We start from the raw sequence: 22,856 nt of genomic DNA on the forward strand, positions 1-22,856 counted from the left end.
GGCGAGTACATATTTTTTGAATAAGATGCGCAGGACTGGCCTGACCAGGAAGAATTAAAATTAAGGTCTTCCACTTTGCTTAACTGACAACAAGTGCCCCTAATAAAAATAGGTAAATTCAGTTCTGGAGTCAGGGTTGAAATATGGTTCCTCTGTTCCCAAATCCCAGACATCGACCTCACTGACAATGATGACACTGAAGATAGAACGTACTCTGAGAAACAAAGATATCGCAACAAAGAAAGACGGACAGTGTCAAAACCAACCGTGAAAAGCACCCACTCCCTCTCTTCGGGTACTCAGGAAGTATTTTGACTTGGGGGCTAGTAAGGAATAAAAAGTCTTAAGGCTAATTTAAACTCACCCTTGACACGGTTTAGCCCATTAAAAACGAATGTGTCACCTCAGAGAATTACAAAAGGGGAGGACCCAAAACAATAAACTGTGCAGATGACAAGTCACTCATCAAAGGCCCAAGTCTCTTCTATTAATAACCTTTGTCACAGAGATGCAAAGAAAACAAGTGACTCACAAAGAATGGGGAAAAGGGAGGTGGTCACAGAGATAAGAGCCCTGACACAGCCTGTGGTGTCCCAGGGGGTGTCAGGTGCCCACGAGGCCTGGTGTAGCGGAGAAACCACATCCACCTTCATCCGGGAGGACAGACCTCCACGCGGGCCACCGAGGTTTCCTCCTCCCTACACCAGCTTCGCAGGCTGGGAGGGGAGCGTACGAAGCGAAAAGAACAGCGTGGACGGCGTTCAGTCCCAGGAACGGCAAACACCACGGGAAACAGGGCTCGGAATGACCCTCTCCCTCCGGGCCTGCATGCCCAGTGGGGAGTGCTGTGCAAATGATGTCCAATCTGTGTCAGCCATGTATCAGGGGGCCCTGATAAAGTTGGGGGTGACTACATCATGTTCACGATGCACTGGGAATGTGACTTCACTGAGGTGTCAGAAATTCGAAGCTGGTCAGTGAGGTGTCCATTTATAGTGCTGGAGCGGTTAAAAGGCATAGAATGAAACTGGGCTGATTTAAACCAGAAGAATTCAACAAAGAAGCTTTGCAAAGAGGGAATGAGAGAAAGGAGAAATAACAAAATAATAGGGGTGGTCTCACCAGACATCCCACCCTGAGAATAAATTTGAGGAGGGGGGTGAATCTGCCGGTCTACATGCACAGAATGATCTGGGTTTGTATATGCTTATGTGCTAAGCCATGGGTTACATCTACCATGAGGACATTCTGGAATGTCCGGAGCTGTTTTGTCTTCGTTGTTTTCAACTCACACCCTGTCCCACATGAGATGCGATGCACTGTCACAGTGAAACTTTGGAAACAAGTCTGTTTGCACTGGGGCAATGACTAAGCACATAGAGGGGAACCCACTCCTAGAACGCACAACCACTGGTGAAGTTTTACGAAGAGTCTTTAGAGTGGCAGACATAGGAAAGTGTTTCTATGACAAGATATGTAATCTAAACAGGAAACGATGCATACGTGCTACGAGCCCACCTATGATTTTTAAAACATCTTTTAAAACACTGGAAGGAAAAATGTCAAAATAAGAACTCTGCCTTCAGGAGTATTCTTACTGTTTTCTCATCCTGCTTCTCTCTGTAATCAGGAACACCTCAGTGAAGTTATATCCCCAGTGCTTGGTGACCATGATGTGGGCCCCCATCATGTCAGAGTCCCCTGCACGACTGACACAGCTTGACACGACTTGGGCAGTGCTCCCCACCGGGGAGACAGGACAAATTAAACATTTCGGCTTAACAGAAAGCTTGCTAATCCACAGTTATAATGCGGATTTATAAAGCAAATACTTCCCTTCTAATGCACTTTGTTGTGTAAATCCAGATTTTCCACACATAACATGTATTGAAAAGTAGAGTACCAAGGAAATGAAGCAATATCTATATTTGTTTCAATGAGTAATGAGCAAAAATAAAACTTCGGCCGTGATGCCATGCTTTTTTAGAAATCAGACATAGAATAAGCCACAGATTTATAGGATGTGGTCTAATAAACCTAAGAAAAGTTTCGTTTCCTCTCACCAAAATGGTTAACTCCCTGTCTATGGGACCAGCTATGCAAAGTTAGCAGAAGTCTTCTTTTCGAGTTGAGAGGTTAATAAGCAAATATCAACAATAATGCGCCTACACACACACACCCTGAAAACGAAATAAAAAGAGGCTCAACAGTGGCAAAAAGGCAGGTCAATCGAAACATCGGAAGGGACACCGTGCGCCATCTTGCTAATCCCTACTGATCAGAAAGAGTCTGTAGAAGCTCTGAAGAGGAAGGAAGGGGGGAGGACTGGGACAAAGAGCTTTCTGAAAGATTGTTTGCCAGCATTTCCATGAAAACGGTATTGACTAAGCACTTACAGGAAAAAAAACACTTTCTTTCTTATCTGAACGCATTTATGCCATGGGTCACACCCTATTATTGTCACTATTAAACAAGTTAATAGCCCCAATGTAATGACTCTGTATGGCTAGCTTTAAAATGTACGGGAATAGCTAACTAGAAAGAAGTGAGTCATGCCTGCCCAGGTGGGTATTGACTTTCTTATTCATATTTACTCAACTGGTAGACAAACCTAATTCCCTCGAGGAGAGAACTAAAGGTTTAGAATCAAGTCAAACTGCAAGGAAAGAGAGAGAAGGCTAAATATGGATGGGGTAGGAGCGAATCCAGAATGTGATAACTTGTAAAGCAAAAACGGGACTTTGGATGTCCCGAATCAGAAGATCCCTTCCGGCTCCCAAGGAGGCTGGGTGTGGAACAGAACCCGACACGGCTGCCCTGTAGCAAGTGAAATGTGGTCGGTGCGCAAGGCTGCAACCCGGGGGCTGCTGCCAGAGTCTCAGTAACAGCGGCTGTACAGCTCCGCCCCTTCTCTCTGCAATCTTTTGCAAAATGAGAATAATCACCACACCTCCCTCTTAGGGTTTTCAGGGTGTGAAGGGTTATATAGGCAAATCACTTACAGAAGTGCCTGGACCATAGGAAATCACTCTTTGATCAGGATTTCAAGGGATCCTCAGAGGTGCCCAGTGAAGCAGGCTGGGCAGGTATTCCACCGCCATCCTCTTTTCACACAGGGACTGCGTCCCAGAGGGGTGAAGCACCTTGCCGACAGAAGTCAGGGAACACTAGACTCGAACCCAGCTCTGACTCCAATCGCATGCAGTTTCCACCGCACGACTCAGAGCCGTCCGTAGCACATCCATACATGGATGGGGATTTCACACGCCACCCCAGTTCCTGAAGACTACCAATAATACACAGCTAATTTCTGTGAAAGCCTGTATGGAAAGCCTGCTACACAACTGAGCTAGCCCAGCGGTGGCTGGCCCATCACAAGCACACATTACCTGTGCACAACTCCCTAAGAATCCTGCTGGGTGCTTGTGACAGACCAAGCACACCAGCAACTCCGGCCAAGCCCCGCTTCACAGGCTTCCTCACTTGATGCTCAGAACAGCCCGTGCGGGAGCCCCGTTTGCTGATGGGAAAACTGAGGCACAGAGCAGCTAAGTAACTTGCCCAAGTTCGCAAAGCCCGAGTGGTGTCTCTGTGTCTGGCCTAGTCACAGTTCGGGGACGTAGACTCAGTCCTGGAAGTGGGGCATGCTGGCACTTTCCAGACGTTTCCGTGTCTCGAAGGCAAAGCTAGGAAACCAGGCCGGGGGTCTAATCTGTGCTCGTGGATCTTAAGGAATAAGACAAAAATCCAGTCTTTCTGTTTCATTTCTCCTCATACTCAAAACGGGTGCTGGTTCTCCTTTATCTGCTCCATAACTCCGAACGAAGATCAGTGAGTTACCATCTGCCAGGCCCTGGTGCAGGAACAGCTATGTTCACTATGGCCTTCTCATCCATGGTCAGAATGAACCACCACACTTATTAAAAGCCAGACGAGGGAGGAGCTGCTGAGAAAAGGTTTCCATCGGGCCCTGGCTGCTGCACTGAAGTGGGGACCCCGGATCTGTCAGACCCTGAGCTGTTAAAGGACACAGGCTTTACACATTACACAGGGATCTAGGTAATCTGGACACAGGATTCATCAGAGGAGCGGGCAGTCCAAAAGACCCCGGAGACATCCTCGGTTTTATTCACATCTGGCCAAAGGGTGATGGTTAGATAGGAAGATTCCCACAAGACAGCAATCCAGTAAGTTACTACCCAGAACTAAGACACATTATAGTGTACAAAAGCAGTCTTGGTGTTACGTCAAGTGAAAAGAAAACACAAAATGTGTACAATTCTAATTTTGTGAAGCTCTTTGAAAGTTTAGATACCTGAATGGGGAGAAAGAAATGTATCTAAATATTCAGAGATTATAAACGAGGAAAAAAGATCGTGGGTGTTCGCATTTTCTTCTGTATGTTTCTGTGTCCAGTTCTCTTAAAGGAGTATGTATGACTTCTTAAATTAGAGCAAGCTTTTAAAGATGATTTAGTCCACCTCTCCTCCTTCCCACAGCAAGACACATGTACACTATACTCTAGGCCTGTCTTTTGTCCTTGTAACTCTAACGCATAGCACAGGTATACAATAAATGTTTTTAAAAGACAGAGGACTTTACTAATTGGCTCTTAAATATTCACGTTTCTTTTTTAAAAAAACTAGCAGTACTAAATCATTTGCTGTTTAAATCTAAAGAGTTACTTTAAAATTTTTATCTGCATTGACTTTTACTTTTCTGAAGATGAAAGCATGTTCTAGATGTCCTTTATCCTTTGGGACGACTAATTTGAAGAGAACTGTCACTCCCGACCATGGAGCAGTCCAGGGTATTGACAACGTATTGAATTATTTAAAGGAAATTAACAATGCTTCCAGTCCTTGGAGAGCAACATCTGTGAGAAACGCCTTTCACGGCGGCCTTAGGAAGCTGTCACTGCAGAGGAGCGAGCATTTCTCAGCACCCTGAACTCTAAAGGAAAATTATAAGTTCTAAACAACTAGTAACAAAGTCGAAGTTGAGGTGATAACTTCTCCTCCACTAGGAGCTACAAAGACTCCCAGAAAATTATTTCCTAGGGGTCAAGTTTAATGGGATAACATGTTGTTCGTCATTCTCATGGAAGCGCCACGTAACACTGCACTGTTGGCCTTTACAGGGAGTCAGGCACCTTGAGTTCACGGGAGCACCACCCTCCACCCTTTCCTGTAAACTGGCACTTTTATGGCTATGATAAACCTATCAGTGGTCAGTTCACCCAGACATCATGGCACCCAATATGACAGGACCCAGCGGGAACTCAGGGACCATGGCAGATGGGCCCTGCCCTAGCTGGAGGTAAACTTTGGACGGGTGGTTTCATTTCAGAGCTGGCTCATCTCATACCGTCATTTTGCTGCGAGACCTACCTCCAAACACCAGGGCTCCCCAACCTTTTGTAAGGAGTGGCTCCTTTGCATGTCCCTGAAGACTTGAGTGCTGACAGTGAAGTCTGAGGGGGGGTAGAGGTGCTGACAGTCATGTCCCTGAGTGCAGCAAGGGAGGGGGCATTGCTGCCAGGAAGAAAGGGGAACAGAGTAAGGCTCTGGAGGGAGCGGGGCGCAGTCACCAAGGCATTCGCGGCCCCAGCCTGACTCTCTACCCTAACCCACACGTTTCTGCAAACTCCGAGCGAGGATTACGATGTTCCCCACAGGAACCCAGAACTCTTCCACCTCCCTGCCATCCAGCTGGGGTCCCCTCTAGCGACATCTTAAACACAAACTCTTCCATGCAGCCTTTCTGTTATATCCATTCCCACTATTCCCACTTCTGCCCATCATCTTCTGGATGGACACAGCCATTCCTGCCTCTGGGCCCCCTGTAAGACAGCTAGCTAGCATTTTTATTCATTCATTCATTCATCCTCTCTCTCTCTCTCTCTCTCTCTCTCTCTCTCTCTCTCTCTCTCTCTCTCCACGTGGTACTGGTGTTTCTACCCTACATTTTCCCACCCATACAGCTGTTTAGGGATCTGTCTTGACACTTTTCCCTCTGCCAGACTGCAATCTTTTCTGAGAGAAGCAACTACACTGACCCTGCAGACCTCTTGAAAGATCTGGCCGCACACACCTTGAGTGCTCGGCAAGTATGTGCGGCACTGAACTCCTACTCAGGTGGAGCCCGTCGTGAGAGCTGCCTCCGTGTACTGAGTGCCCACTCTGTGTGCGGCTATAGATAGGGATGTATATGCATGTTCTTCCGCTCCTCCTCACAACCACCCTGTGAGGTAGGTACTGCCATGCTCATGTCACAGAGGAGGAAACTGCCTCAGAGACGTTAAGGGGCATGCCCAAGGTCACACAGCTAGTGATTGGCAGAGGGGGGATAGGGACCAGGTCTCAGTCAACTCACGATGCTGCTGTGTAGACTCATTTGCCTGTCCAGATGTTGGCTACTGCTTTATAAATGGGGGAGAAAATGTAGGGATGTAAAGGGTGACCTGGGGTCTGAGAAGAGCAAGTTCACAACAAAGAAATATCATTCTAATTGTCTGTAAAGAAGAAAAATATCTACGTCCATTGTAAAGAATGCATAACTTCTCTGCTCTAGTTTACAATAGTTTCATATGAAAGAAAATCCCCTGAACAAATTTCTCACCCTTCTTAATCCTGAATAACAGAATTCAAGATGAAGAAAGTGAGACTGAGCACAAGAACCAATATCTTACGTTCTGATATTCACTAAATAGCAGGATGAGCATAGTAGGTACTGAAGACTGGGAGACAGAAAATCATTGGAGAGAACAGACAAATCTATAAAACAGTAGCCACATTTCTAGAAAAATTTACATGGTTGTCCTATTCCCTGGTCCTCCCATGGGAGATCTGTCCAGGTGGACTAAAACCGTCCAAAGGCCATGTGGACTCCCCAAAGGAAAAGGGACCACGATCCCCTACAAAGTGGTGCTGCTCCAGGACCTTTTTCCAGTGGCAGCAGCAGTCCCTGTGTCTGAACTTTGAAAGCCACCAATGCCAGCAGCCCCAAAATCTGTCCCCCAAGTAAGAGCCGCCCAGACCACAGAGAAAGTCGTGGCTGCCCACCCCTGGAGGTCTCTGGTCTCCACGGCACTCATTCATCATCATGACGGTGAGTCACCAGGCAAGCATTAGTCCGTTTGCAAGATTAGCCCAGCTTTACCACTAAAGTAATCCTATTCCGCCTTGTCACAGTGGTGACTCACCTGACTGCCTTCCACCAAAGGCAACATGGTTTACAAGGTTTAACCCTCCGACTGTTCCCAGAAGGAACCCAGCAATATAGGAGTTTCAATCCTTGTCTGCTTGTTTCGTCTTCTGATACAACGCTGAGAACAAAAGGGGAAAGTTCTAGGCAGCAGGTGCCCCAGAGGAGTTTGGGAAAGAAATGTGTCCAAGGTTACCACAGGCCACCTCATCTTTATCATCTCCTCATGACCTCTCCACAGGGCCTATGCTCCCACAGGGGCTTGTGGCTTAGGAGGGAATGTTACACACACACCCTCTGTAGATCTACATACTCTGCCATGGTTGGGAACCTCAGAGCCAAAAACGCACGTCGCTTTTACCAATCCTGCGGGAGCTGACGGCTTTGACATCTGTGGGATTCATCTTATCCCCATCGCATCTTACGGGCCTACCCTGCTTTTGTCTTTATTCTAATTTCTTTAGTTATTTGTTTCCAATTCTTTTGCATGATATGAAGTTTTATAAGCCACTTCAAATTTGAGGGGTATAAGATGTCTTATAAACAAATTCAAATGTATGTATAAGTGCAAAGTCATTTTGTACCATGAAACAACTGTAGTTCAATGTCTCCTAACAAGTGCAAAACTCTTCAGTGGATCCTAAAGAGTAAAAAGCAGATGTCTGCCGAGTTTTCTGCTCAGCATCCATTTGTGCTTTTTCACATATCGGTACACCCTGAATTATTTAGGAGGCACCATCCTAACTCTCAAGCCATGTAGTTCAGGTGAAGTGGGACGGGCAAGTGTGCTTAGCCCAAACGCACTCAACATATTACACCCTCATACCATAGCCTGTGGTCTGAAACCATAAGGGAAGACAAGATCTCCCTGGACTTGAATCTGCCCCCATGCAATGAAGTCAACCTGGAGGAGAGCAGAGCCAAGAGCTGAGGGGAATGGTGTCCTGGTGTACAAAACCCTGGATTGGGCCATGCCTGATGCATGCTAACGTGGGCTTTTCAGTTATGAGTTAATACATTCATTTTGCTCAGGCCAGTCTAAGTTGGGGTTGAGGAGAGAGAGAGAGGCATCGTGACTGGAGCTGTCTAGTAACCACAGTCAGACTGACCTCAATAATCCACCAACTCCATATCAAGTGGTAATGGGGAAAAAAACTGGAGACGCTCCAGGAAAGTAAATGAAGGCCTCACGAGCTTCATGCTCCTGGTATGACGAGGGAGTTGATCCAAGACAATATATTGGAGTAGGTGTCTGGTACTTTTTGAAATAATATCTGGGACAGGGAGAGGGGATCTTGAGCAACTCCACACCTGCTGGCCCACTTTCTCCAGGGCCTCTGTAGCCACTGGTTACAATGACCTATTTTGACATGTGGTCACCAGAAGGTAGGACCCATGAATACTTAACATTTGAATATTAAGTACTAAATTCGCCTCCCAGCTTTCCCTGGAAACGCTGCCTATTTGTGACAAAGGAGCTAAAGAGGCGAGTTTCTTCTGGGGAAGGTGAAGCTACGAGACTGTGGCATGCCAAGAGAGAAGGGAGGCAAAGGGATGGTGGGTTTCATGTCCACTGGTGACTCCGGATCTGACGACACTGTGTGTTGGCCAGTTCTGGACATGGCCACACAGATCAAGAATCAAGATGTGCCACTGAGAAAGTATTAATACTCGTGTATTCTACTATTTTGTTTATGAGTTTATAGCCCCCTTTCAACAGGTGGCTGGGAAATATTTAAATGTGAACACAATAGAATGAAACCCAATGAGCTAGAAAGTACAATTTGCTCTGCCAGGAAAAATAAACAGAGAAAAGAGTCTAGAAGAAGGAGTTGAAAAGCATTTTTTAAAAAATCCTAAAAATACTAAAGCCCCCAGAGAAAGATTTTATATGAAATAATGCTATTCAGACCCAACTAGGTGAACAGCTGTTGGCTGTTGGGAGAATTCTGAGCCCACCTCTTTGGCAGGAAGAAGAAACGTTTTCAATTCTGTCTCAAAAAAGTCTGGCGTGACGGTTAATTTTATATGTCAACTTGACCAGGCCACAAGGTGCCCAACTTTTTTTTTTTTTTTTTTTGGGTGGAGGGCAGGGGGAGTTCAAAATTTAAATTGACAGACTGAGTAAAACTGCCCTCCCTAATGTGGAGAGGCCTTATCTAACCAGTCGAAGGCCTGAATAGAACCAAAGACTGATTCCTCCCGGCCAATTCCAGCAACGGGAAATTATTCCTTTTGCCTTCCTTGGTTTTTCCTGCCTTCAGACTTGACCTGAAATACTGGCTCTTCTCAGATCAAGACTTCCAGCCTTTGGACCTGAACTACCCCATTAGCTCTCCTGGTTCTCAGGCCTTCAAACTCAGACTGGAACTACACCATCGGCTCTCTTGGGTCTCCACCTTACCAACCACAGATCTTGGGCCTTGTCAGTCTTCATGATGGCATGAGCCAATTACATGCACGCACACATACACACACACTATTGTTTCTGCTTCTCTAGAGAAGCCCAAATAACACATTTGGGTTGTATTTTTTATGTGTGTTTCTCCCCCAGCAAGAGAGAAAGGATGATTTGTAGGTCTCTAGAATAAATCAGAATTGCAAAATGAAATGGGTCTTAGAAATGATGCAACTGAATTCTTTATAATTTGTTAAACATTCCTAAATCTAGACGTACCTAGGATTGCACAAGTAGAAAAAAACTTAACACTCAGATTTTAAAACTAGGAGTCCAGGGCTCTATGCATAACATGGGAAAAAATTTTTTTTTGAAAACACAGCATCTTTGAAGGAATAAGAAATCCACTTAAGAGAAAGACACTGATGAGCCATTCCACTAAAGAAGCAAACCAGTAAAATAACATTTTAAAAATTGGTTAAATCCTCATATCGCTCATCATTTACTTACATATACACACATGTGTGTACAAAGACACCAAAAAACAAATAAGCAACAGCAACCATGCAACCGACCAACCAAAGCCACATGCACATACATAACCTGGGAGAGTGAGTTCAGGTCTTTACAGGTCATGCTGGTCTAGTTTTAAGCTCCATTAATAATTCTCACCTCTGTGAAAGTGAGGTAACTTCAGTGGGAACTAATTACATTTGAAATATGTTGTCAAACAACTTAACACAAATGCAAAGTCACTAATCAGGGCTCCAGAAAAGCTAGTATTCTCGCCATTAAGGGTGGGTCCAGCTCTTCCCCAACTCTGGATACCATCATTGACATGGCAAATGTACTCAACATTTTTTCCAAGATTATTTTTCAAAACGTGGGTGTGTGCGAGCGACGAGGTGAGAGTCTCTGCATGGTGCATGTGTGCACACACATGAGGCACACTTGCATGCATGCAGGGCAGGCGGTATCATCACATACGGTGGACAATGGCCTACGCTCGGGAATGGCACATACCCAGCTCACATACAGCATCTCCCTCTTCCCTCACCTGCATCAATACCACCGAGCCACCCTGTCAGAGGTGGCAGCAGCGGAACTGTAATCACTGCGCTGAAGGGATGTAGGAAAAAGTCTGCCTTGGCCCTCAAGGGCGGCATCACCACAGGAGCCAACGTCAAGTCCGTCCTTACACTTGCCTTTCACAAAGCACAGTTCACCTCGTCCCAAGTTCAGCACAGAGACAGATATGGGGCCCTGGTGTCACTGCCTAATTCCCACTTACTCGCTGTGTGCCCTCTATGTCCCTCTCTCTCTAGAGCTCAGTCTGTCATGTCACATGAGGGTGCCAACTGTTGGATGACTTCTAAGAGCCTACGGCATGCTCCGACTCTGCGGGGCTGGCAGGACACAGAATAAGGGGATTTGCTAGGTTCACACTGCTCCCGGTGCAGATCCAATGTGCCTCAATTTACAGACATGGCCAGCGTACAACGAGAGTGCATACTTACTGAAGAAAGTTACGTTCAAGAGGAAAAAGTGACATTCCTTTATCGGTTATAAGCTCTACATGCCCAAGGAAAAATATCTTAGGGATACGATCTAATGAATGGAATTTGCAGCGTCATTTCAAAAGAAAACTTTTGAAATGAAAAAGAAAACTTTTTTGGTTGAAAGAAAACTTTGCCAATTTGTTTTCTTTTCTGGGCCATCTCAGCTATTGAGAAGTAGGAAATAAACTATACTTTTTTCTTTTAGTATCACAAACAATGAAGGAAAAGTAGGTGCAAAATTAGTTGTTTAAAGAGTTTGGGATAAAGTAAAATAAAAAAAAAAGTTATTTGGATGATTGTGAATAAAGGAAATACTCTTATTTTTTACCTGATAACAACATTAAGTTAACTCTTTAAGTGAAGGTCAAGGGTTTATTGAGATGAGAGGTAGTAACATGAAGTGGCTAAACTTACCATGATCCAGAGTTGGGAGATTAGGCAAGGCATACAGGCAGTGAATGATGTTCTAAACAGACATAGCTAGAAGGCTAAATGAAGTGCTTTCCAAGGCCAGCCTAGTTCCTGGGACACCCATACGCTAGGCAGAGCACCAGTGCATCTCTCCCATCTGTTTCCTCCAGCCATGATGGGGTTCCCACCTCTGCAGGTGCAAAGTGAAGCTTCTCCCTGCAACCTCACAAGCCATTATCTGCTAATGAAACTGAGGGTCTCTATCCCTAACAGTATACTTTCTCCAGACAAGCGAAGTGCCAGCAAGTGCAGCGAAAACTATGCTTATCAGTCACTTTGAGAGTATAGGAGTTGACTCACATGTTCAGGCAAAAAATATCAGTCCATAGTCCTTTACCAGCAATGATGCTACAGAAGAACCAGAAGCAGAAGTCTGGGTCCAAGAACCACAGGCTACAGAAAGCCTGGTGAATCTAGCCGATAGGGTACATGTGATATACTGTGCTTTTAGAGAGATTCTTGCTGAAGGGAAGTCCGCTCTCCAGGCAAGCTTCTGGGAAGGAATGTGTACCCGCACTATGTCACTGTGGACCGTAAACAGCACTGCGCAGAATCAAAGGGCCAAGGGCAGGAGTCTGATTGGGACCTGTGTTGCCTACCAGGCAACGCTCTCTTTAAAATCCACACATCTCCTACAGAAAGTCTAAAATGGGACTGAGAGGTTGTAAAGACAACCCAGGAATAGGGGGTGTGTCTGGGGAATCTAGTGACCACTCAGGAAATTTAGAGCTTTGCTCTGGAAAAAAAAAAAAAAAAAGGAGGTTGATAAACAGCACCCTCTCTACCTTATCGATGAAGACTAAATGTTTTAAAATGCAAATAACGGGTTTCTAGAACAGCCCTGGAATTTCTCCTGGAAATGTTTTCATAACTCACATCTTGTTTGCCACGAGAGCCCCAATTACATGTCTTCTTTTCTCATTTCTACTAACCAATTATTAGCATTAGATAATAACATACTATTTTCTGCTAATGTGTTTCCTGACAACATCAAACTCCAGAGGGTCTTCATGGTGTAATAACTGAATAACTGTGCAAATGAGGGCTAATTTATGAGAAAATGTTATTTAAACCTTCTCGGGTGTTTATGAAAACAAATCATATTGGTTGAAAGGCACTATACTGATTGCATAAAAACTTATTAAATTGAAATAGTTTGAAAAAAGTTCATTAAGAAAGGAGGAATCAAATTGGAAAGATATAAAAGATAAGGATATAAATATTCAAAAACAATAGATTCCCACAGGCAGGACCTATCGGGATACCATCTTACTCAGAATGGAAAGGTACATGAGAATTTGGGGGAAGGCTCACCAGCTCCATTCGTAAACATCCCTGGTTCCAAAATGACACTTGCCCCCAATGTGTCATCCCCCCAAATTATCATGCTACTGGCAATCGGATACTTGAGCAACCACGGCTGTTGTCCTTGTACACATGCCTGGGGCGATCGTAATGGGTCCAGCCTGGATGATGGTTAAGGTGACAGAAGGCAGGGTAGATATAGCCTGGGTCAGCTGCCTGGTAATTAATTCTCTCAGTACTATGGTATTCGGGGTTTCTCAACTTGAAAGGGGGAGATGGAGTCATAGAAGAAGGAATATGGGGCCTGGAACAAATGAACCCCTGTGCCACCCAAGGCTACCTCCTTCTACCCCAAACATTTATATCTTTGTTAGTAAAAATCAAGTTGAAGAGAACCTTAAGAGAGAAGGAAAAATCTGAGAGAGAGAGAGAGAGAGAGAGCGCATCTGTGTGTGTGTGTGTGTGTGTGTGTGTGTGTGTGTGTGTGTGTGTGTGTAGATGGCAACAGAGATATCACACAGATGAACTGGAGGAGTCAACCCCATCTTGCTCCCACCACTACATAGATGGGTCCTCCTGTTCAAGTGTAGCACCCATATAATAACTCACATATTCTCATTAACAACGCTGAGAGAACACCTAGTTTTCAGAGTTCTCTTAAAACTAAGAGCTCCTAGCTTCTTAAAGTGAAAGCCATCTTCACATGTATTACATGCACAGCCAATAAAGTTAAATATTCAGGTTTTCCTTGAAAAGTTTCTGTCAAAGTACATAAGGAACATTAATGCCAAAAACGGCGCTGGAAGGTAGTTATCAGAACTGATTACAGAGCAGCTGACCCAGGCCAGGTCCAGCCAGCACAGCCACTGCCCTGGCCCACAGCAACCACAGCACAGCTGGGAGCCTGGATGGCAAATGTGGACAAAGTGAATTTTCTTTCCTATCTCCAGAATATAAACATACCTGGGCCTCTTAATATTTACAATGGGTAAAACCAACAACCAGAAATGGTACAAACAAGCAAACCAAACACCAAACTAAAAGAATCCCATGCTGAAAATAGCTTCATCTCATCACAATCGTCTGGATGCCGCTAGCGTGATTTCCACCAGAGGAGAAAATGAAGACAAAGGTGACAGACAGCACCTATCAGGAATAAGCTTGAGTCGCTGGAGATGAAGTCTCAATGCTTAGTCAAACTACAGAAAAAGTTACTAGTGATAGGAGCTACTTTTATAGATTAAAAGCCTTCAGTGCTTCCAGGAGACCATGAACTCTGAAGTCACCTTTGGGCCCATGTTTGGTTCTGCTGAGGTAAGTACCTGTTCAAAAACGCAGAGCACTCGTACACTGGGAACTCTCTGCCCCATAACAGTATTTACCATAATAGCACTTAACTTCCAATATAAGGGAAGAGATCGTTTTTGGAAATTAACACAAATATGGTCTGACTTCATATTTTTAAAATTCTGAAGCTTACCATCAATTGACGAATGGATCAATAAAATGTGATCTAGCCACACAATGGAATATTATTCGACTGTGTAAAAAGGATGAAATACGGATGCATGCCACAACGTGGATGAATCTTAAAAACATGCTAAGTGAAAGAAGCCAGTCACGAAGGACCACACATTGTGTAATCTCACATGCACAAAACACAGATCCATGCACGGAAAGTAGACAGGGGTGAGGGAGGAACTGGAGGGATAAGGAGTGACAGTTGGTGGGTATGGAGTCTCTTTGGGGATGATGAAAATACTCTAAAATTGTGGTGATGGCTGCAGAACTCTACAAATACACTAAAAACCATTAATTTTCCACTTTAAATGTGTTAACTGTATGGTATGTGAGTAAACTTATTTTAATTTTGAAGTTTCAATTTGGCGTAATTGCCATTATCTTAACATTTCTATTTGAATTCTGAGCACTTTTTATTTGAAACAAATACATGGCTCTGGGAAACAGGCAGGATAAGAATTATTATTCCCATTTTACAGGAAACAGAGGTCCAGAGAGCTTCTGTGTTCATTCCACCTGCTGGCTAGGTTTCTGCAGGGCATGGAGGGAGCATAAATTATGGGGGAAGGGTGAGGGGTCACAGGCCTTATCATCCCCCAAATCAGGGAGGGACTGATAACCACGTCTTGCCAGATGTCTAGAAATTTGTAAGGTTGGGGTTGGAGCCTACAGACAGGAAACTAAACAAAGACATTGAAAAATGGCACCCGGATTGATTACTAGAAAGGAATTCTTAATAGCATGAGATTCAGGTTAACAATTTTGCTGAAAAAGCAGGGGAGGGGGAAGAGTCGCCTCTTGAGTTGATAGCTGGTGGGGTGAAAATACAGCCAATTAGGTGTGGCCATATAATTTTCACATCAAACATCCTGTGCTCCCAAAGGCAACTAATGGCACAGCTTGCTGTGGGTTTTCCCAAGTTTTCAAGAGCTGTGACAGCCCTCTTCAGCAAAGCCATTCAGTGTAACAGTGGGTTAAAGCGAGAACCGCAAACACTTGTTTTTCTTAATTTACACCTTTCATTTACTTCCCCAGAAATGTCATGGAGGAGCCACGAAATGCACGCTGTACTGTCGGTAGATGGTTCCTTTCGAGAACAGGATTTAGAGAGCAGAATGCGAATCCTCGAAGGTAATCTGGAGCTGTGCCTTCAAAAAAAAAAAAAACCCCAGTATTCTGGGAGAGCAAGAGGATCTGGTTTGGTTCTCTCACTTAAAAAAAAAGAAAGACCATTGGGAGAGTGGAAGACTAGGATTTCAGATACGCAGTGTACTGGCTTCGCGTTATCTCTTCTGCTAAACCAGGCGGGATCTAAAACCACTGCTGGACAACAACAAACAAACAGAACAGCTCACTGGCTGTTATTGTCTGCATCACAGACCTTGCTGAAGCATGAAAAGCTACTAGCTTTTATATATATATACACACACACACACACACACACACACACACACACATTACCATGTTGTGTAGTTTTAACATTTTTTTTTTTTGAAGAGAGAACTTAAAATGTACGTTTGCAAATTGAGGTGTCATTCATTTAAAAATATTATTTCCTATTTATTACTCTGTTCTTTAGTTTCAGGATTAATGGAAGGAGGGTTGCTCAATAAACGTGTTAAAGCAGGATTTCTCAACCTGGGCACTGCTAACATTTTGATAATTCTTTGTGGTGGGAGGCTGCCCCAGTAGTATCCCTGGTCTCTCTCCACCCACTAGGTGACAGTAGCATCCCCTGCCCAGCTATGACAACCAAAACTGCATCCAGACACTGTCAAATGTCTCACCCCGACCGAGTACCAATGCGTTAAAGGTAAATGGCCTGAAATTTTTTCCTATGACATGGACTGATACAGAGGCCCTAGGTTGAAAAAGTACCCAGATCACTGCAGCACCCAGAGGCAGCCACACAATCTTCCAACCCTAACCCCAATCCTCTAACAGCAATCAGGAAACCCAGCAAAATGTGGCAATGATGTAGATACTAGATATTCCTGTAAGCCTAGCTATTTTCCAAGGTCCCACAGAGCCCAACAACTTTTTTACATGTCCTGAATATTGTCATTTGCAAATGTATGAAGGGACTAGCAAGATTAGTATGGTCTAAAAGGGAGGAGGAGGGGTCCAGCTGCATATAGGTCTCGTTAAAATCACAGAGCTTCGGAAATCTGCTGAACTATAACAGATACCTCAATCTCTCAAGAAAACTCAAACTACTCCCTTTTCTAAGTTGGGAGAAACTGTTGGTAGCCAGCAGGCAAAACAATGATATTATCTCTCTCATCTCCTTTAATGAAAGAACCCAAAGTACAAAATAAAAAATTGAGCCCAAGACCAATTCATCAATCCAGAACGTTCTACAAAAAGTGAGTCTGCGTATCTGTGAGATCTGAGATGACGCTGTCTGTGCTCAAGGAAGAAGTGCCAGCATCAACACCCGCGATGACCTTTGGTGGAGCCGTCAGTCCACCGACCATCCGCTACACCGCCTCCGCTGACCAGCATGGCCAGCTCACTAGCGACGGGCACAAGAGGCAACGGCAGTTCTGAAGGCGGATGGGACAAACTCCAGACCCAACTCAAAACTGCGGTGCCTCCTGTCCAGAGCAGGGGAATGCTACGACGCATCACCAAGCCTGGGGTGTGGCTTGTTTTCTGGACTCCAGGAGTCGTCCAGGCCACGGGGATGGGCGCAGTGTGGTTAAGTGACTCATGCCGAGGCCGACAGGTTGGGAAGGCTTTAGAGAATGAAAACTGGAGCGGGAAGCAGCTCCAAAGGGTCAAGAATGTCTGTGGCCCGTTTAAATCCACACACTTTCATGGTCATCAAAACATGGGCTTGCGTGGTTGGCAGCCAGCACGACGGTAACTCAACTGTTCCTTCTCTTTAGACCCCAAATGGGAAGGGAACCTGGGAACTCTGCCTGCTCCGAACTCTAGACCAGAAAAGACACCTGCTTGAAAGACAGCGACCAATCGAGGCGGATGCCTGCCGGCCGTGCACGTCCATCTCACACACTCGGCCACCTGGCTCTGCCCTACGGAAACAGGGCTGGTCGCCAGCAGACCAGGGGCCACATCCACCCCTGGGAACGTGAACGGTGCAGTTACTCTCGCTCAGGGGTCAGGTTCAGCTCTGAACACCTATATTTATTAAAGAAACTTCGAGAATCCTGGTCTCCACATTTTTACCTAAGACACCAGAAAGGTCCTGGACCCCATGCCAACCCCCAGAGCATCACCGTCACATGTACACAGAAGCACAGCATGCTTCTTTTCTTTCCAAAAGGTAAGCAAGAAACGAAGGATGGCTAGGGAGCAAGACGAGAACCAGGCTACGAACATCCCCCCAGGCACCTGCTCTCACCACAAGTAACAGCTTCTCATATTCCACTGCCCGTTTTCCAAGTGTGAGCAACACCCACACTGGCTCCTTTTATTTAAGTAGTTGATAAGCAAGCTAGTGATCTGAAAAGCACTTTCTCCATTTATTAACAGCGATTTGAATAGTCATCTCCTTAGGGAGCGTTACTTAAGGGTGAACACTAGCTTGACTTCCTCCAGCATCCACACAGCTGTAGGCTGGCCCCCTGACCAGAGGTTCCCACTCATTTTGGGAAGGGCGACAACAGTCCTCTGTGGAGCTATACCAGTGTGACCTGCCTGACAGGGCTTGTGCCATCCTCACTGTCAGGATCCCCGATGTGCCAGGCTGGCAAGGACACATCTCTGTGGGACAGGCCAGCGAGCTCAGTGGCAGCCAGCTCACAAGCAACCTGCCCAGGCCCAGCTTCAGTTTCACCGCAGGCACCACCAGCAAGGTTTGGTCCTATGCCCAGTGCCGACACTGATAACATCCCGGCCCCTGCCACACCCAGAACAGAAAAGGTAAAATATTCCTCTCTCAAGAGTGTGACCTGGGTGGGAGAGGAAAGCCAGCGGGCCTTCCGGGGGGCGGCGGGGGACAGGGTGGTACAGAAGAGAGCAGTTTTCCTGAGACTCCCCTGGGGGCCTCTCAGCACTAAGGGAATCGTCCCAGTTGTCACACGAGGCAGATACTCAAGCCTCTCCAGCCCAGTGTCCCCTCAAAGCAGAAATTCCCCCTGGACGTGGATGCCCGGGAAACAAGGTCCCAACGGCCCCTCAAGCAGCATTTAACTCCCTCCCACCAACACCGGAGTCACCAGGTGTTAAAAGGGAGGACTACGTGCCATCCCAGCTCCAGCTCTAACCTACCAAACATTCCGCTACTAATTCTAGAATGCTCTTTGTACTCAAAAAGTCCGCTTGTGGGTTTCTACTTCTGGCTTCTTATAGCAAACAGGGCAGTGAGACAGAGTCAACGGCAAGGAAGCAAAAGGACTCTGAGTTCCGGAAGGCCAGGGGCGAAGAGGACACCTTGGGCAGGTATCCATCAAAAGTTCCTCACTTTGCTAAGAGAAAAGAGCCAGTCACAAAAGACGACATGTTGTACAATTCCATGTAATGTCCAGAATAGGCAAATCCATAGAGACAGGAAACATGTGGCTGCCTAGGACTGGGAGGAATCAGGTAAATGGGGCGTGACCACTAAGGGCACACGGGGATGTTTGGAGGAGGGGTAAAAATGTGCTAAAGCTGAGTGTGGTGGTGGCTGCACAACTCTGTATATATTACACCACTGAGCCTACATGTTAAGGGGGTGAACTGGATGGCCTGTGAATTTAGAGGAAAAGTTTTCTCGTTTTAGCCATAGCAAACATGGGGCTCCCGTCCTTCCCTGGTTGACAGTCGCTTTTAAGTATTGTCTGTTGGACCAGAAGTGATGAACATCTGGAAGGTCCTTAGCAAACATCTGTGTAAGCTATTAACCTGCTGAGACTTAGGCTCTTCACATGGGGTAATAATGGTACCTACGTGAAAGTGACACAAGGATCCAATTTAAAGGGACATGTGGAGAGCTTTAGCACAGCGCATGGGACGTGGTGGGCACTCAACAGAACACTTTCTTTAACCTACACTCCCACAGGAAGCCTCAGAGAGAAAGACCAGCTCCTAGAGAGGGCTGGCAGCTATCTTTGCCTGAACCCTGTTTCTTTTTCAGAATCCTTGCCTTCAATGTTAAGATTTTGGCCAATTTAAAAAATAACAGTAAAAGCCTAAGGTTTGGGAACTCTATGAAAAAAATATCTGCAATGGCATGTCCTAAAATATATCGCATAACCATTCCTGCATGGCTCTCCTTTGTCAGAAGGCCTGACCCCATTCAGCAGATGGGCCACAGCAAACAGCATGGGGAAGATGCCCAGGAAAATGTGGGATTCCACCAAGGAGCTCTCCATGACTGGTTCCTAGCTCGAAGAAGGCTAGTCCTTACGATCTTGTGAGAAAGGAAGGGAGAAAACTAATGAAGAGCATCTAGTAGACACACCAGACATAGGGCTAAGAATGTCACATCACTCATTTAATGCTAAGTTCAATTATCGATTAATATATTTGTTTAAAGACCGACTCTTAATTCCCCCAGGGATCTCTCTAACATCAGCCAGTCATGTGAGATCCAATGAGAGCTGCTATCTTCTTACATGATCCCCCATTCCTAGCCTCACTGACTGGTCCAGACATGTCACTTAATACAAGCCAGACCAATCAGAATTCTGCCCCAGAATTTTTTCTGAGTAAAGGTGGGGCAAGAGTCCCACTAACCCCTGGCTGAGGATGAAAGCCAATGACACTACCCATGCTCTAAATCAGAGGTCCCCGACTCCTGGATTGCAGATCGGTACCTGTCCATGGCCTGTTAGGAACTGGGCTGCACAGCAGGAGGTGAGCGGTGGGCAAGCGAGCGAAGCTTCACCTGTATTTGCAGCCGCTCCCCAGCCAGAGCATCACCGCCTCAGCTCCACCTCAGATCATCAGGCATTAGATTCTCATAGAAGCACCGGTCCCTGGTGCCAAAAAGCTTGGGGACCACTGCTCTAGCCCTTCCCACCTAAGAGCTGCAGTAGGAGAAAATGATGACGACAAGGAAAGAGTGAGGACACACTCAAAAGGCTGATGTCCCCTCCTGGGGACAGCGTTTCAGTGGTTTCCGTGGCAAGCTCTACCTCTGCCATTTCCAAAAGCTGGTTATGGGAATCGAAGAACTCCCCTTTTCCGTGCCGAACCTCATTCAGGGTAACCTGTCACTACAAAGTTCCATTACAGAAAAGTTTGGGTATTTTTTGTTTTTGTTTGTTTGTTTGTTTGTTTTTTGTTTTTGTTTTTGTTTTTAAGTTTTAAAGAAAAGGGAAGAGGATTCCAGAGTAAGTAACTTTTCTACATCACACAGGTAATAAGGAATAGGACCAAAACCTCTGGCTGCCCGTCTGGTTCCAAAGCCCTGGCAGGGTCCACACCACTGCACTTCCCCAGCCCCTCAGCCCTACTGGAACCTGTTCTGCCCAGAACGCGACCCCAGGACACCCAGGGAGGCTTCACGGGGGTGTCTCCAAAATACGCATGTGCACACTGAAAAGTCAACTGCAGGCAAACAAGGCACCTTCTCCCAGGTAAGCACCAAAATGATGCAGCATGGACACCCTCAAGGCCTGTGTGTCTGTGTGTGACAACGTGTATATCTGCATGGCTCCCACACAAAACAGTTCTATTACCAGATGTGAGAGAATACAGGGCTTCTACATTGTGAAAGTAAATGTTAAAAGGTAACTACGCCCACCCACCCATCTCTTTAGAATCTGTGCTTGGAACCTTGAGTGGAGGGTGAAGTAGCAAACAGACCTCTCCAACATGAAAAGCGTCACTGGTGCTCCTTCCACGAGTGTCCCATCGTAGTTGGTTTTATAATGAAATCTCAATCGGGTCGACCCATCAGCCCTTGCAGGTCTCAACGTTAAAAAGCGGGCATAAGAACAGGTGAAGGAGATGCTCTTGGTGAATACACTAAGCACTGTATACACCGTCCCTCAAAAGGAAGAAGACCGAATTGATCTCCTCCTTGACACACGTCCCAATTCCACTTCTGAATAATGTCTGAGTGCTCGTGGTTGTTTAGACGGCCCCAGCACATCCTTTGGGAAGACTTCCTCGACTCAGACAGACAGAGAGAAAACAGCTTTCTGTTGTAGACACACTTCCACCTCTGAGGAGACACACCAGTCCTGGTGCCCACCACACCACACCTACCCCAACCAGGGCTGCACATTACGAACCATGTGACAGCCCCTCCCTGCTAACTGGACCCAAGGACAGTCAGCCAGGGCTGGACAGTGGTCAGTGACATCACCAGCACAAACACCCTATCCAAACACGGGTGAGTGGGGCCAAATTCTTGTTCTTAGTTTCTTGTTTTGTTCTTTCTTTTAATTGGGAATGCACAAAGAACTGGGAACCAAAGGTAAAGGGATATAGAAGAGGAACCCATGAGTCCAAAGGGCCAAAGTGAACGCACGAAGCATGAACACGTGGTAGAACGAGGCTGGCCTGCAGACGGACAAGGGTAATGAGACTACACACACAGACGAGAAGAGACGGAGCAAAGGGCTGAGCACATCACAGGAGAACGTCAGGCAACACTGCTACTGAGGTTACCCCTCAGACAGCCTGGGGTCCAGAACAGTCCTTGGCTTCTGGGCCTTCCAGAGCCAACGTCCAGCACCACCCGCTTGGCTTCTGAATTCCGGTTGCTGTGAATTCTGGTCCACATCCCTGCCAGGCCTACGGCAGCATCTCTTTTTCCTGACTCTCATGTATAGCCTTGTAATAAACTCCGCATGACTCGCATTAACACAACTGCACCCCCTTGTTCCCCAAAGCTCCTGCCCCTTTCCCAGCATTGTGCATCACTCACATGGGCTTCTGGGTAATCACTGTGCAGGTGGGTCAATCTTCAGCTAAATAAATAAGTCACCATCAATTGCCAACAGTGAGCAAGAGCCTATGGAGAGGCAGCAAAACCTTTTTGTACAAAAAAAAAATCATTACATCTTGTCCAGTCGGAGCTTTCTGTCCAAAGTGGGAAGTTGGTGTAAGCTTCATTAGCCATTTTCTTTAAGGACAGTTAAGTCTAGACTGTTTTCATATGTGATCAATGGCCTCCCAGGACGTTATCTCCTCAGCAGGTTTAATAGGGCACTTAAGACTTAAAAAAATAATAACTTCTGAAAAGGACTTCAGAGTTTAACTGAAGTCCATAAAGTTCCATTAAACGTCATGGAGGAAGACGTGTACTCAGTTAAAGAGGTTTTTAAACAGTATCCAAAGATTAAAAAGAGAACAACTTGACAGAGAATCATGACTCTCAAAGATTATGAGGCTCTGTCCACGCATGTGATTTTCCATTTTGCAGTGATAGCACCAAAGACACAGATCGTTGCATCTTCAAGTTTCCAAGCTGTAAGGGACCAAGAAAAAAATCA

The 22,856-nt window shown here is 45.8% G+C and overlaps 1 protein-coding gene across 28 annotated transcripts in view; it reads right to left on the reverse strand.

Annotated features, from left to right (window-relative positions):
• The window catches only part of TCF7L2 (transcription factor 7 like 2), a 189,621-nt gene that overhangs the window by 70,557 nt on the left and 96,208 nt on the right, over positions 1-22,856 (reverse strand). For 21 of the 28 annotated variants that reach the window (XM_011359273.2, XM_023530133.1, XM_023530151.1 and 18 more), the window contains exon 3: positions 5,391-5,534. The exons of 6 other annotated variants lie outside the window; for them this stretch is intronic. In XM_011359273.2, the coding sequence (XP_011357575.1) occupies positions 5,391-5,534 (144 nt within the window). Of the gene's footprint in view, positions 1-5,390; positions 5,535-7,204; positions 7,247-22,856 lie in introns of those variants that run through there. One more of the 28 variants, XM_023530135.1, reaches the window with a different exon arrangement.

Source organism: Pteropus vampyrus, unplaced genomic scaffold, assembly GCF_000151845.1.
Source record: "Pteropus vampyrus isolate Shadow unplaced genomic scaffold, Pvam_2.0 Scaffold46, whole genome shotgun sequence".
Taxonomy (NCBI): Eukaryota; Metazoa; Chordata; class Mammalia; order Chiroptera; family Pteropodidae; genus Pteropus; species Pteropus vampyrus.